The sequence below is a fragment of the Trichosurus vulpecula genome, chromosome 1 (genome assembly GCF_011100635.1).
Source record: "Trichosurus vulpecula isolate mTriVul1 chromosome 1, mTriVul1.pri, whole genome shotgun sequence".
Classification (NCBI taxonomy): Eukaryota; Metazoa; Chordata; class Mammalia; order Diprotodontia; family Phalangeridae; genus Trichosurus; species Trichosurus vulpecula.
Genome location: NC_050573.1, coordinates 286,090,506 through 286,107,395, shown reverse-complemented (window position 1 = coordinate 286,107,395; position 16,890 = coordinate 286,090,506). Strand labels below are relative to the sequence as shown.

At 39.1% G+C, this 16,890-nt stretch overlaps 1 protein-coding gene across 1 annotated transcript in view; it reads left to right on the top strand.

Annotated features, from left to right (window-relative positions):
- The window catches only part of SLCO5A1 (solute carrier organic anion transporter family member 5A1), a 184,791-nt gene extending 169,154 nt beyond the window's left edge, over window positions 1-15,637 (top strand). The window contains exons 6-9 of the mRNA XM_036758213.1: window positions 62-221; window positions 5,623-5,864; window positions 11,666-11,730; window positions 15,007-15,637. Of these exons, the coding sequence (XP_036614108.1) occupies window positions 62-221; window positions 5,623-5,864; window positions 11,666-11,730; window positions 15,007-15,464 (925 nt within the window). The 3' untranslated portion in view covers window positions 15,465-15,637. The remainder of the gene's footprint in view (window positions 1-61; window positions 222-5,622; window positions 5,865-11,665; window positions 11,731-15,006) is intronic.
- Window positions 15,638-16,890: the final 1,253 nt, after the last annotated feature.

Genomic DNA, 16,890 nt, shown 5'->3' with positions numbered 1-16,890 from the left:
TCTCAAAATTAAGTTTTATGTACATGTTGTTTCTAACCTTCCTCCTTCTTTTTGCTTTTAGGCCTTCTCTCACCATGGCCCACAGGAACCTGACAGGAAGCTGCAATGTTAACTGTGGTTGTAAAATCCATGAGTATGAACCAGTCTGTGGATCAGATGGAATTACATACTTTAACCCTTGTCTGGCTGGCTGCGCCAATAGTGGTAATCATAGTATAGGGGTAAGTGTTTGGGGTAAATTCATAGACTGTTTTAATACACCTTTCCATGACAGAGGACCTGTAGGTATTCATTTGCTGTTGTGATACAGTTATTTTCATTCATTAGAGGCTTACCCTAACCATCAAAATGCCTTCTGTCCCAAAGTAGAAGAAAGACAATGAAGCAATATTATATTTCTCCAGAGGTGAGCTCAGCTTTGAGGAGGCAATTCACTTCCACACCAGCACTTTGGCTATTTGCATTTCTGGCTCAGTGCAACATGATAATGTGAAGCTTCTGGTTCACCCCTCTCCATCATCCCCCTCTTTTTTCCTTTTGACATCTCTTGTGTGCAGATGTGTAGTTCAGGATGCCCACTGCATTTGATGATCATGAAATAGAACAGTAAAGTAAATGGTATTTGATTTCTTATCCATTATTTCATGGACTAGATCTAATGTGTGCGTAAGCTGTACTTACAAAATTGGGGTCTTTAAAATCTCCTCATAAGCTGTTTTTAGGAGCTAAAGAGATATTACACCTTTTTTAAAACTTTGAGTTAAAGATAATTCTGTTGGTTCAGCTTTCAAAGTTTATTTTGAGAATTCACTTCCCCATGAGTTGTGAATAACACATCTAGCCCAAAGAACATTGGATTCAGAGTTGGAGGACTTGGTTTCTAATCCTAGTTCTGTTACTGACTAGGTCATTTCTTTTTTTACCTTTAAGTCAGTTGAACTCCCTGGAATTTAGTGTCTTCCTTTATAAAATGAGTGTTGGATAAGCTTATTTCAAAGTTCTCCTCTAGCTCTAAAGCTTCTGATCCTGAGAATCTGGGATTCTATTAGCTATAGAAAAGTTTCCTATGATTAATAAGGATAATATTACTTGGAACATTTATGTAGCACTTAAGGTTTGTAAAGTACTTATGTGCATGTAATGTCCTCCTTTTTGTATCCCTACCTTTCCTCAAGGCTCAGTTTGAGTTGATTTCCACAGTTAGTGCCATCGAGAATAGCTTTACATTTATCTTGTGGTTACTTTTCTGAGTGGGTGCTGTGTCTCCCAAGTAGAATGTAAGCTACTTGAAGGGAGAGGCTATGTAGTATTTATCCCTTTATTATTAGGGCCTAGCACAATGCCTGGCACATAATTAGAACTGAATAAATGCCAGTTGAATCGAATTAAACCTCGCAGTTCCCTTTGTGAAGTTAATACTACAAAAATGGAGTCTCAGAGAGGTTACTGGGTTAAGACTTGCCCAGAGCACACACAGATATTAAGTGTCAGAGGTAAGATTTAAGCCCATGTCTTCCTTAATTCAAGGCCAGTGCTGTTATCCACTAGGCCAATGGTGTCATACTCTAATAGAAACAGATTCCTGGGCTGCAGTGTATGTAGAAAACCACAAAATAGCGTTATCTGTGGTATATTGCATTTTTATTTATTTTGTTAAATCTTTCCCAATTAGATTTTAATCTGGTTTTGGGGGTCACATTTGGGAGTTTTGTGAATTGTTAGCTATGAGTTTGACAGCTCTCTCCTAGGCCAAGTTTTAATAATCCCATGAATCTATGAGCTCATTTATTTAGGTATCCATCCCACCATATACATACATTACAGTCCATTCCCATCTTCTCACTCTGACTTTAATCCATGTCTACCTAAAAGTCCTCCAGAGAGGTCCACCCAGTGTCCTAAAGGGCTTCCCCTGTCAGATGACATTACCTGAATATGAATTCAGCATAAAGACTGTTCCACTGATCATCCCGGGCTCTTGAAACATGACTAGCCCAGGTCCTTTTCCAGTCATTCACCTCTTTGATGACATCATTCCAGCTACTTTTTGAATGCAACTCAGCGTTGGGCAGCCTATTTTTCTATAGTAAAATATATTATCGCTATGAATAATTTCACACTCATATAGCACTTAATTTTTTTTCTTTTTTTCTGCTTCAAATTTCATATTTTATTGTTTAATATTTTTTAGTTTATAGCACTTAAAATTTACTAAGCATTTTTCTCATAGCAACCCTATGGAGTAGGTAGTGCAAATTCCCATTTGGTAGATGAAGATGTTGAATCTCAGAAAAATTTAACATGCTCCTCAGGGAACTTGAACACCCTCTACACAGTTATTTAATGTGGGTGAGGCAGGGTAGCACAATCACTAAAGGATGAGTTTCAGAACCTGGAAGTTGTTGTTCAGTCATTTTCAGTTGTGTCCAATTCTTCCTAACCCCATTAGGGGTTTTCTTGGCAAAGATATTACAGTGGTTTGCCATTTCCTTCTCCCGCTCATTTTACAGATGAGGAAACTGAGGCAAACAGGGTTAAGTGACATACCTAGGATCACCCAGCTAATAAGTGTCTGAGGCCAGATTTGAACTCTGGAAGATGAGTCTTCCTGACTCCAGGCCCGACATTGTCCACTGTGCCACTTAGCTGCCGAAAGCATGGAAAACTTAGGTTCAATTCCTGCTTTAGCAAAACCTAGCTATGTAACCATGGGAAAGATATTTAATTTCTCAATGCTCCAGATCACATCCTGTTTTTTTTTTAAATGGGTTGTTAGAAAGTCTTTATTTTAACCCGCAGAAAATGTATAAGATGGAGACTCAAAGATATACATAAACAAATATAAGAAATATAAAACAATGATCAAATAGCCCATTATGCTTTTGCCCATTCTTGTAAGGCAAGGACAACTTTGGTGCCCTATTGAACAGATGTTTCACCTATTCTGTCCAAGGAATTTATAGGTCTAGATCTCCTGGTCCTCTAGGGGGATGGATTTCTCTAATCCATCAGCTGCTGTCTAGCTATCCTGGTTGTCTTCTCCTCTGAGATGCATTCTATTAAGGAAACCCTTTCTCTCTGGCCAAATGATGCCCAACTTCTGAATTCAAGAACTCTCAGACTATAAGCTAGAGATAGATTTCTGAGCTCAGTTGAAATGGGGAGTTTTCACATGGGTATTTTGACATCAATTAAATAATATGTGTACCCCCTGCCAAAAATAATGTGTTGCTTCTTTGTATAAGAACACTATTCTGCATCTAAAAATAACCTACTTTGGTGACAACATTGAAATACTTTTGACATTCTTGGATGGGTGATGTGAAGCTACTCTACTAAACAAAAAAAGTTTTTTTTTTTTTTAAAGATCGTTCTATTTTAAAACATCAAAATACAATGACAAGTTGTGAAATAGATTAGAGATGATTTATTTTCTTTATTTAATGGACCAAATTCAGTGTGTGAGTCACCATAGGCTTTAAGTCCAGTACAAAAATATTTCTTTGTTATTAAGTTAGTTCTTTAGTGTAGGTACATTAACTCTTTCAGGGCATCTGTTTACTGAATGGCAAGCAGATGGCCAAACAGCCTTCCTTAGTCACACTTCTTACCACTATGCTGGATAATGAAAATGTCAAAATAGTTTTCTAATTCATTGTATTCAGAGGGGTGTTTTTTAAAGAGAAACAAAAAAATCAGTCCAATGAGGGAATTTGGTTGATATAATTTTTTAAATTTTAATTGGTTATAAATGCAAAAATTGTATTTGTCTGATATTAATTTTCACTTGCATTGGCCTTGCATTAAAAGTGGCAGTAAAAATAGGGGGAGATTTTGGCTGACCAGTGTTTCTAGAGAACTATTCCCTTGCTCAGTTTATTATGCCGGGATAGATAGTAGTGACTTTCATGAGTTACCCATTTCCCATAGCACTTAATTTACCTGATAAACTAGTTTATTTACTCATAGGGTCTCACTTGTTATGACTTAAAAGGAGAAAATTCTGTGATGATAATGGTTATTAATAGATATTAATAGATAATGAATAGATTCTATAGCAAAATAGCAAAGTGGATAGAGAATTGGCCTTGGTGTCTGCAAGACCTGAATTCAAGTGCCGCCTCTGATATCCATTGGCTGTGAGACCCAGGGTGAATCATTTCTAAGCCACTCTCTTAAGGGAAGTTGCAGAAAAGGGATTGACCTGCATTGGCAGAGGGAATTCCTTTATCCAGGAACTTTCTGTATCAATGAAATCACAGGCCAAGTTACTATCTCTTTCCCCAGGGATGTGCTGGAGCTATTTCTAACTGACTTGCAAGAGCAGATTGTTAAATTTTCAGCGTGGGCATTTAAACCTCCAAAATAACATTTGCTACAAATCTGGACTTAATTTATTGTTTTGTTGATTTTCTAGACTTAAGAAAGTCTTAATGATGCAGGTTAAACTTAAAAGTGTGTGTGTATGTACTTTTCTACCCTTCCCTCCCAGCCCATCATTAAACATTTATCAGCTACCCAGCTGGTAAGGAGCTTCCAATTCAAGTATGGTTTGGACTAAGAGCTACTGAGGTTCCCTTCTAACCTTGAAACTGTGATTTTGTGATGCTGTGTGCTCAGTAGTATGCTTAGTACTATGTATATGTGTGTTAGAGGGTAAGGTTTGATTGTCACAAAGAAATATAACACACAATACCTCAACAGAGCCATAGACATAAGACCTATACATAAGCAGGCATTCTAGACCTCTGACTTCATTGATACAGAGAGCTATGAGGTGAGCAAAACTCCCTTCTACTAATACAGGTCAGCACCTTCTCTTTAACTTACAGTTTTAGAGAGCTAGTTGCCTGGGGCACTAAGAGGCTAGACTTGCCCAGAATCTCAAAGCCAGTATGTATCAGAGGTGAGTCTTGAGTCCAGGTCTTTTGGGCTTCAAGGATAGCCCTCTATATGCTATACCAGTTAAACAACCAAATAAGACAGTGTGGTCAGAGCTAAATGAATAATATAGATGGCAAGTATTTCAGGAATCAAGAAAATGTATAGATCAACATTGGAGTGGACAGGGAAGGTTCATGGACGAAGCCTTGATGTTTCACATTCTTTACTGGTCTAAAAAGAGTTTACTGACAAGATATATGTCCTTTGGATCTTCATTGTTCCCCATAGCATCGTACATTTGAGGCTGGAAGGGATGTTAGAGGTCATCTTGTTCATCCTTTCACTTTACAGATTTTGAAACTGAAGTCCCAAGAGGTGAAGTGACTTGCCTGTGGTCCGACAGATAGTAATTAGCAAGATTAGAATCTGAACCCAGGTTCTGTGCCTCCAAGTTCTGTGCTTTTGCTTTTGCACCAATTTATCTCTCTCTATAATTTTCTACTTAGATTCATCCTAACATGTTGAGATCTTTTGTGGAGGCTGATTGTTATTGTTGGTGAGCACATAATATAACTTTGTGAACATATTGCACGTATTTACAAATCAGGGCTCATCCGAAAGCCATTCATTCGGAAAGTTTTCTTTTCAGTCTTATTTTTCCCTGCTGGTATTTTGTTGTTGTTGCTGCTGATCACAGTGTTTAGCTTGAATGCTATTTTATCTATTTTCTTTCCTCAGGTACGTAATTACACAGAGTGTGCCTGTGTTCAGAGCCGACAGGTCATCACTGCACCAACGGTGGGGCAGCGTAGTCAGCTCCGGATGGTTATTGTCAAAACCTATCTCAATGAGAATGGCTACGCGGTGTCTGGGAAGTGCAATCGGACCTGTAATACCCTTATTCCATTCCTTGTTTTTCTTTTCATTGTTACTCTCATAACAGCATGCGCCCAGCCATCAGCCATCATAGTCACACTCAGGTGAGCCCTGGCTTGTGCTTACAGGGAGGCCTTCGTTATCCTGCTGGGAGCTATTGGAAAGTATCAGGGTTTGAAAGGTCATTATATTTATGAGCTGGAAGAGGCATTAAAGGTCACCTTGGTCATACAAGCCTAGCCCTTTGTTGGGAACTGAACAGGATAAGGCAGAGAATGAGTTTGGATGGAGTGAGATGAAGGCCATTTAGGTACTTGCCCAGCTTCTATGCTCTTTTTCAGATGTGGAAGGGGTTGGTGTGTGGCTGGCTAGAAGCAAGGACCACAGCAGAGTGCTAACTTTTTCTAATCCCTAACCCTACCCCTGAGACAGGTTCTTTAGGATGTCCCCACTTCCTCAAAACACCAACCCTGAAAAGTCCTACTTTGTTACCTGTTTCCATGAGAATAATGCATAACCTGTGAGCAAAATCAAGTCTGAAACTGTTGGGGAGCAACAAGGAGCCTACTGAACTTGGAAAATGATTTATACTGAAAACACAAGGTTGCCCTAGACTCCAAGCAGATGGTAGGAGGACAGTGACTGGATGTTATAGAATGTATTCATGTTTTTTTCAGTTGCTAAACCTTTCCAATCCTACTTCCCCAATGGCTAACATCTCTGCACTCACACAGTCACTGTGCTAGTTCAGGCCCTCTTAACATCTCATCTGAACTATTGCCAAAGCCTTCTAATGGGTCTCCCTGCCTCAAAGTCCTTCCCCTCAGTAATCCAGTCTCCACACGGTGGACTCAGTCAACAAACACTTATTTAATGCTTACTACACTCTAGGCACTTGTTAAGCATTCAAGATGCAAAGCTGTCAAAGTGGCGATGTCTGCCAAAGCAGAGATCTAACCATGTTGTTCCTCTGCTTCAGAGTTCTATTGGCTCCTCATAACCTCGAGGTTAAAATAAAAATTCTTCAGTTTGACATTTAGAGTCCTTCATAGTATGACTGTCTAGACTGAGCAGACATACCTCCCTTCCCCCACTCTGTGGTCAAGCCAAACTGTCCCATTTCCTCATACATGCTATTATAACTCCTGTCTCTTTGTGTTTGCATATTCCCCACGTCTGGAATGCCTTCCCTCCTTTATGACGCCTCTTGGAATCCCAAGGTTCCTTCCAAACTCATCTCAAGTGCCAGATCTCCCCAGCTCATAGTACCTTCCCCTCTTCAGCCCTATGGAACTTACCTTATATTTATTTTGTATTTACTAATATGTGCATGTTTTTGTCTCCTTAAATTCAGGGCTTCTTTAGTTTTTGTCTTTCTATTGCCAATGCTTTGTGCCATGCCTGGCACACAGTTGGCACTTAATAAATGCTTGTGATGGATTGGTTGATTGTTGGAACTTTGGGATGTATTAGTTAGCTTTTCAAGTCCTTTTTGGCTCCAAGATTCTGAGATTCTGTGTTGGCTGGCAAACGTAGTTTATTCTGTGCAAGCAATTACTAATGTTGATTAAACTATCTTTGTCCTTCCTGATCTGGAATCAAGGAGAAAATATATTAACAAAGAGATAAATTTTTTTCACTGGCTATGCATGCATTCTGTGTGCTCTTTCTGTCTCTGTCATACCCCTGGTTGGTTTCTTTCAGGGAGAGGAACTAGACTCATGATTTCATTAGCATAGAGAGCTCCCAGGTGAGGAATTTACCTCTACCAAAGTCAGTGAGCATTTTTTCTGCGACTTCTAGTTGTAGAGAGCTGCCTAGGACATTAGAAGGTCAATGACTTGCCCAGGGTCACACAGCCAGTATGTTGCAGAAGCAGGACCCATAACTTCTTGGCTCTGTGCTTTTTAAAGAATTGGAAAAGAGACATTTTGCCTTTTTCCTACTAAACACTTTGACACCAGCATCTCCAGGATCAGTATTGTGGTTTTCTTCAGTAATTAGGAGCAATAGAAAGGACAATTTGGGGTTACGCAGGAACTCATGGCCGCATTGCTGACTGATGTACTTAAGGGTAGTAGAAGAGAATTATTTCTCAAAGATGTTATTGAGAGTAGAAACATGCTGCATGTAGAGGTTGTAAAGGAAAGGATCAGCTTTGTCTGCTCAGCATCCAGTAGCCGGTTGATCAGAGAGACTAAAAGTGAGATAATTGTTTATTTGGAACAGCAGTGAAATATTCTCACTCTGCTTGCAACACTTAGAGGCCCTAATTTTGGCTCCATTGACATACTCATCCCATTGCTAAGTAACCCCGGGCAGTACAGTAACTCTTCAGATCATGAAAACCCATGCCATCCACTATCAGTCAATCAATTAATAAATATTTACTAAGTGCCTACTATGTACTAAGTGCCCACTATGCACCAGGCACCATACTAAGACAAAAAGTGGCAAAAGACAGTCAATACCCTCAATGAGCTTATACTCTAATGGGGAGGACAACATGCAGATAGATATTTACAGAGCAAACTATACACAGGATAAATGGGAAATGATTAACCAAGGAAAGGCACTGGGATTAGAAAGGTTGGGAAGGGCTTCTTATAGAAGGAGGGATTTTAGTTGGAACTTAAAGGAAGACAAGGAGGTCAGTAGTTAGTGTGGAGGAGGGAGAGCATTCCAGGCAGTGGGGACAGTCAGAGAGAATACCCAGAGTCAAGAGATGGAATGTCATAGTCATGGAACAGCCAGGAGGTCAGTGTCAACGGATCAAAAAGTATGTGTTGGAGAGTAAGGTATGACTGGAAAATTAGGAGGGGGCTAGGTTATGAAGGGCTTTTGAAACAGAGCATTTCGTATTTGCTTCTGGAGGCAACAGGAAGCATGGGAGTTTATTGAGCTGGGGGTGGGGGTGAGTTGATCAGACCTACATTTTAGGAAAATCACCTTGGTGACTGAATGGAGGATGCATTAGAGTGGAGAGAGACTTGAGGCAGGCCAACACACCAGCAGGCTATTGCAGTAATCCAGGTATGAGGTGATGGGGGCCTGCACTTAAGTGGTGCCGATGCCAGGGTAGAGAAAGGGATGTATTCAAGAGCTGTTGCAAAGTTGAAAATGATAGGCCTTAGCAACAGCTTGGATGTGGGGAAGGGGGGGTGGTGGTGAGAGATAGTGAGGAATCTAGGATGATTCCTAGGTTGTGAGCCTGAGGGACTAGGAGGATGTTGTGTTCTCTTTGGTAACAGGGGAGCTAGGAAGGGGGAGGATTTGGGGGGAAAGGTAACGAATTGTGTTTTGGCCATGTTAATTTAAGATATCTATTGAATGTCTAGTTTGAAACGTCTGGAAGGCAGTTGGAGGGGCAGCTAGGTGGCACAATGGATAGAACATTGGTCCTGGAGTCAGGAGGACCCAAGTTCAAGTCTGGCCTTGGACATTTGACATTTATTAGCCATATGACCCTGGGCAAGTCACTTAACCCTGATTGCCTTGTCCCCCCAAAAAAGACAGAGATGTAAGATTGGAGGTTAGCAGAAAAATTGAGGCAGGAAACATTAGTGTAGAGATGGTAATTAAATCCTTAGGAGCTGATGAGATCACCAAGTGAAGTAATACAGGGGGAGAAGACAAGAGGTCCCAGGACAGAACCCTGAGGGACACCTATGATTAGAGGGTATGATTTGGAGGAAGATCCAGCAAAGGAGACAGAAATGGAGTGGTTAGATAGGCAGGAGGAAACCCAGGAGAGAGTAGTGTCCTCAAAACCTAGAGAGAAGAGTATCACAGAGGAGAGAGGCATCAAAAGTGTCAAAAGGTCTCAGAAAGGTCAAGGAGAATGAGGAAAGAGAAAAAACCATCAAATTTTTGGCAGCTGAAAGATCATGAATAACTTTGGAGAGAGCTGTTTCAGTGGAATAATAAGGTCAGAAGTCACATTGTAAGTAACAAGAGAGTGAAAGGAGAGAAAGTGGATCCATCTGTTAAAGATGACTTTTTGAGTTCAGCTACAAAGGGCAGAAGAGATATAGGACAATAGTAGAGATGTGAGGAACAAGTGTGAGTTTTTTGAGAGTAAGGGAAACATGGATATGTTTGTAGGCAGTAGAAAAATTAGCTTGTAGAGAGGGAGAGATTGAAAATAAGTGAAAGAGTGGGGATGACAGAGGAGGCAGTGTGTTGGAGAAGATGGGATGGAATAGGATCACTTTAACATTCAGAGAGGATAGCTTTGTCAAGGAGTAAGGCCCCCTCATCGTGGGAAATAGGGGTGAAGGAGGAGAGTGGAAGAAGGCATCTAAGTGATAGGAGATGAGGAAGAGTGGTGAAGAGGGAGTTCATGGTGAATGGCTTCAGTTTTTCTAATATTTGCTAAAAACCTGTTATTAGCCAGTTTTCATTTTTTTGTCTTTATATCTCCAGCATCCATCTAAGTGTCTTGCACATAATAGTTGTTTAATAATTGTTGAATGAATGAATGAATATATGATTTCTGGCAAAATTCTGTGATTCATTATTAAAGGGATCATTAATGAACAGGTAGAAAAGGAAGTGGTGATTACCAAGGGCTGGCATGGCTTCATTAAGAAGAGATCACGCTAAATTAGTCTTATTCTGTCTTTTAAGACATTTATTAAGACTGGGCACATCAGGGGAATTCTGTAGATTGAGCTTACCTAGATTTCAGTAGAGCATTTGGCAATCTTTTCCTGTTCTTCTAGAAAAGATACAGAGTGATGAGATAGAGAATAGTACCATTAAGTTGACCTAGAATTTGGTTGACTGTCCCAAACCAAAGAATAGTCATTATTAGTTTGATGACAACTTAAAAAAGACGTGGCTGATGGAGGAATAATTCGGTGATTTGTACTTGGCTATATGCTGTTTAATATTTTTTATTAATGACTCAAAGGCAATAGATAATGTGTTTATCAAATTTGGAAATGATGCTGTGGAAGTAAAATAAGGTTACTTCCCTCCTGGCCCCTCTTGACTCTCTTAGAAATATATGAAATATTGTAAAGCTGAATAAAAATAATAGCTAACATTTATGTAGCATTATATGGACTGCTAAGGACTTTACATATATTACATCATTTTATCCTCTCAATGCTGTGAAGTAGGTACTATTTTTATCTGCATTTTACAGGTGAGGGAACTGAGATTGAGAGAAGTTAAGTCATTTACTTGGAGTCACACAGCTGGTAAATGTTTGAGATAGGACTCCAAGTTTAGCACACTATCTGTTACGCCACATAATTGAAGGACATATAAAAAAGGCTGACCCACCTGGGTCGTGTCATCAATAAGTTAAAAGAATTGGGGATGTTTAGGTTTGAGAAGAGAAGATTTAGGGGAACGTAAGTGCTATCTTTAAGTGTCTAAAGCACTTTCATTTAAAAAGGGAGAACGATTTGATGTGCCTTGCCCCAGAGAGTATCATCAGGATCAATAGGTGGATTTTTCAAAGACAAAAGGCTAGGTTCCTTTCAAGGATAAACTCCTTCACAGTTACAGCTGTTCAAAGCTTACAGTGGGCTGCCTGAAGAGATGTCTGGGCTCCCCTCATTAGATTCCTTTAAGAAAAAGTTTTGTTGAGTGTGTTGTTGAGAGGATTCTTATGCAGTTTTAGGGTGAACTAGATGCATTCTGGGAATCCCTTCCAATTCATTCTATTTGGCATAGAAACAATCAACATTAAACAGATTTTTATCACTATATTTTAAGGGAATTTTATTCCTTATCTTTGTTTAGATTCAGTAATAGCTTTTCTCTTAGCCACTAGACTTTTCAGACTTAAGGAATACACCTAGATAGAGTGGTTCTGTAGGCTTTCATTTAAGCAGAATTAATTTGAAATTGTTAAAGGATTCTCCTTTCTTTTTTTCCCCTCCTGGGCCAGGTCTGTGGAAGAAGGCGAGAGACCTTTTGCACTAGGAATGCAGTTTGTTTTATTACGAACACTTGGTAAGTCTCCGAATTTCCTCTTTGCACGTGGCATCAGGGACTGAGATTTTACAACTTGACGTGTTCTGATCTGAACAAATAAAAGGTGAATGATTTAAGGTCATAGATTTAGAATTGGAAAGAACCTCAAAGGCTATCCAGCCTGATTCCCACTTTTTACAGGTGAGGAAGATGAGTCCCAAAGAGGTGAAATATTTGCCCAGTGCCACATAAATGCCAGAGATGGCTTTTGAAACTGGGTGCTCTAACTCCAAATCCATTGCTTTCCTCCCTGTACTACATTATCTAAAGCATCTAATTTCATTTTTCACTTATGTTGAAAGAAAAGCCATATCGAATTTATGTTGTTTAAGGTGCAAATCAAAATTTAGGCTCCATTCCCAAAACAGTTTAAAAATTTAAGTATCATAGGCCACAGCAGTATGTAATAAACTTATTAAAAGGCTTATGTAATATTTCTAATTCTGTCCTGTTGTGTATTTTTAATAATTAAAATGATGGCATTAATTCTTCTCTTGAGAGTGAATTTTTCAGTTTCCTAATTCTTTGGGGGATGGTCATCTTTGTTGTTGAGTCACTTCAGTTGTGTCTGACTCTTCATGACCCTATTTGGGGTTTTCTTGGCAAAGATACTGGAGTGGTTTGTCATTCCTTTCTCTGTCTCATTTTACAGAAGAGGAAACCAAGGCAAACAGGGTTAAGTGACTTGCCCAGGGTCACAAAGCTTAGTAAGTGTCTGAGGTCAGATTTGAATTCAGGTCTTCCTAACTCTGGGCTCAGAGTTCTACCCACTGTGTCACCTTGTTGCCCTTTGTATTTGGTTGTATAGAACTGCATAAAAGAATCATATACTCATAGACTCAATAAGTTTTTTTTTCCAATAAGTTTTAAAAGAACCATGGAGATGCTTCATTCAACTGACTCGTATTAATGATGATGATGAAGAAACTGACATGTCCAGAGCTAGAAAATGATTTACTTAAGTTTACATGATAATTTTTCCTATTTGGAAATGAAAATGAATTAAATATACTGAAAAATTAGCCCAGACTTCCAGACTTTTTTTTTAAGAGCCAGGATCATTAACACAACTGAAAACAATGTAGTAGATGGTAACAACAGTCTTCATTGGTGGCCTAACACCATTATTTTGGTTTTATAAATACTCTTCCCATCATTCACTGAGCAGATACTTCAGGTAAATATAGAGAAAATAAGTTTAGCTAAAGCATTTCTAAACTGACAGCTCTGAGCCTGTTTGCTCCACCAATTTCAATGCATTTTTAAAAAGACTTCCTCATTTGATAGATGCTCAGTCTTAAATTGCAGCCTCTCATTTCCCTCAGCTGCTGTTATTCTTCCCAGCAATCAGTAGTTTTGTCCACAGGACAAAAGAATGTGGTTCCATGCCTTGAATTTCCAAGTATGAACCACATTTCTACATTAAAGGAGGAAGAATCTTTTACCAGGATTTCGAAGCATTCAGTTTTACTGAAATCCTCCAATGACTGTCAGGAGCCCAGGTTTCACATGCTGGCTTTCTAGAAATAACCAGAAGGTGAAAGCTTCCTTTTCTTGTAAAATTTGGTAACAGTTTTGCACCCATAGAAGTTGTTGGGGTTTTTTTCTTCTGAGAAGGTGCTTTATAAACTATTTTGTCTGCAAAGTAAATCTGGAGGACTTTGAGAGAACTAAATGGGGGCCAACTCAGCATAGAAGAAAAAAATTGTTTCCCCAAAGATAGTATAACAGAAGGGGTAGGGAAGTGTAGAGAAGAAGTCTTTCTTCTTTTTGTGTTCTCTCTCCTGAGCCTTCATCTTGTGGAGTTTATTGTACTGAATGTGGTCAACAGTTCTTGATTTACCTGATTTAATTGTCAGGCACTATTGCTTTTTAGAAAGCTTAGCTATGCACAAAGGTCAAAACCCATTGCCAAAGGAAAAGGAGATTTCCAAGTTCTCTGCACCTATCTACCATCTCCTAAAAGAATTTTGAGAAGTAGTTTGGAGTAGTCACTAGAGGGCTAGTCTCTGGGTTTAAGTTCTGCCTCTGACATATTATGACTTGTGATCCTGGACAAGTACCTTGACCTTCTAGTGGCCTGGGCAATTCTCATAGACTGTAAATTACAGAACAGTTGCAAGTTTTCATTGGTGGAGGGCGTTTTCTCCCTGGGAATTCCCTATAGGATAAAATCACAAGGCAAGAAAAAAATAAAAATGTCATTGTAATAAAACAAACAAAACAAATCTACTTCTAATCCTCAAAGGGCCTAAAGTTTCTCTTTCCTCATTCCATGTCAGGACCTCTCATGTGCATGACATAGAGGAGGTGACTCACTGTAGACTTTCTGTCTGAGAGAGAGCTCAGGAGGTGTTATCTACACAACCACCATAGTGTTCTCTGTGTTTATGGAACTAGAGATATTTAGCTTGGAGAAGAGAAGACTTAGGAGTAACATGAAAAGCCTAAGTATTTGAAGGGCTGAGATGTATGGGTAGGAATAGATCTGATTTACTTTGCCCAGAGGGTAGGTATTGGCTCAGTGGGTGGATGTTCCAAAGAGGTAAAGCCTAATCAGAAAATACCCAACTATCAATAAAAGCTGTCTCCCATGATGCAGTATCTGACACTTCTGAATGAACCTTCTTTGACATTTCAGCAATGTAGTCCACAGGTCCAAGATAGGCCTGTGCTGGTCAGAGTTCTGTGTCATAGCAAAGTATTGGCACATGATTCCAGAGCTTCTTAACAATTTTCCTTCTAAGTTTGGGGGTTGGAAGAAAAAAAAGCAAACTAATGAATTGAACTGTTGATAATTTCTAGTGCTATGAGCTTCTGAGTATTTTTTCATTATAGTGAACATTTTATGGCAATGGACCTTTTGCAATAAAGTTTGAGGTAAAGTGTTATAGTAGAGTGCTGACTGTAAGCGAAGCCAGACAAATCTGGGTTCAAGTATTACCTCAGATACTTACTAGCTGTGTGACCCTGGGAAAATCTACCTTTCTGGGCCTCAATATCCTCACATGTAAAATGAGGGGCAAGGGTGGACTCAATGACCATGAAGGTCCCCTTTCTCTCTCAATCTATGATCCTATTATCTGTCATGAAAATAAATAAGTAAAGCAACCCAAAAGAAAATTACATGCATCAGAAACACCAAACCTTATTTATTTAGCCTGTTTTAGTGGACACACCCATATTTTCAAAACTTGTAAATTGCATTTCTCTTTGTAATATATACTAAATATGAATTCTTTTTTTAACTTCTAGCATACATTCCTACTCCAATTTATTTTGGAGCAGTTATTGACACCACCTGCATGCTTTGGCAACAAGACTGTGGTGTGCAAGGCTCTTGTTGGGAATATGATGTGACATCATTTCGTTTTGTCTATTTCGGTTTGGCGGCTGGCCTCAAATTTGTTGGATTTATTTTTATTTTCTTGGCCTGGTATTCTATAAAATACAAAGAGAAACAGCTGCAGAGGCAAAGGTGGAGGGCATCCCCTCTGAATACTGTCAGCGAGATGGTTTGCCACACAGATCCCTGTGAAAATTATTCTCGCACTATATCATGTCCAACTTTCAATAACAGAGGGGAGCTCCAGGAAGAAATGGGTCTTGGAAGAGGAATCTATTATACAGCACAGACATACCCTGGACCCTTTCCAGAAGCAATAACTTCCTCAGCAGACCCCGATTTGGAAGAAGCCACTGCTGCCATGTAGCCCCCTTCCCTGAAGATTCATAATGGAAGACTTTGGTTTTGTTGGTGGGATCAAAAATGGCGCCTTGTGAAACACCCGTGCCTTCTTCTTTTCTTTCTTTTTTAAACTCTAAAGACATAATCTATGAACCAACAAAACTCAATGCAAACAGCCATTACTGATTGCGAGCTGGATACCTCAACGTGACTTAAAAGTCTTCTTTATCCCCCTCTCCAGAAAATGGAATTTTACAATAGGTTGTAACTTCAGCTATATTAATTTAATGTTCATGCTCCAATCTAGTATAAGTCAAAGGCTGAGATATTCTAAATTGTTAAGTAGAATTACGAGAAGAGTAATAGAGATGCGTATCATTAATATAGACTTCAAACAAATAAAGGTGAGATGTATCATCAGGTTTGCATTTACAAATCATAGTTTTTAGATGATAACTACTGTGAGTTCTGCTACAAAGCACAAGCGAATTTGCCTAAACTATGCAATTTGGTCAGAAATTCGTATGAGCAGCATGTTCGTTTTGTTTTTTTAGAGATTTTGATCCAGCTCAGTCTGGAAAGGAAGCTAAAAAATTTGTCCTCTTTTTTTTAAAGTACTATTGATAACTGTAAGCCATAGAAGAGTTAGATATCAGGGAAAGTTTTCAGCAGCTTCAAAGACACCATAGGCAGCACCCAGTATAGCAGACACTTGAATTCATAGCACATTTTCTATTTCAGCCTCCTCCATTCTAAGGCTGGGAAAGAAGCTGCTGAATCATAAATGCAGGGGCTTGGAAATAAACTAAAACATTATTGATATTGTAAAAAAGGGCATGGTGAGAAACTTCAACTCTGAGAAGGCTCCTGGCTGACTTCCTTTCTAGGATAGTTGCTGGACAAATTCATTGGCTAAGATCACAGTCAAGGCAGCTAAATTTGTGACTTTTAAAATGAAAATAGTGAGTCCCCCCTCTTCATCTTTCCTACCACCTGCCCCTAACCTACTTGGCAACCATTTCAACACTGTGGTTATAAGTGCTTGGATGGAATTATAGCTACGTGGAGTTTCCTTTAAAGAAAATTGCTTTGAATTCTCCCTAAATTAGGGTATTAAATCAGGAGAGCTATACTTGGGAGTAAGAAATGCAATTGAAGTCAGTAGAAATGAGGTGTGAGAATTGGTACCAGTCACTCAACAAGGATTTAATTGAAAATGATTAAAATAAATGAATCTATTTTCTTGAATTCCATCTCGTGAGATCCTCCTGCCATCTTGATTTCTTTCCTCTTTACTGTCTTGAGCATCCTGAGGTAGCCCTAAAAGGGAGAGTTCTCTCCTTTTACATCCACTTTATGTTCATGATTAAAGAATATTTATCGAGTCCATCTGGGCATGGCTTTGTCATTAGGCATTAAATACAATTCCATCTTGATTGATATTAAAATAC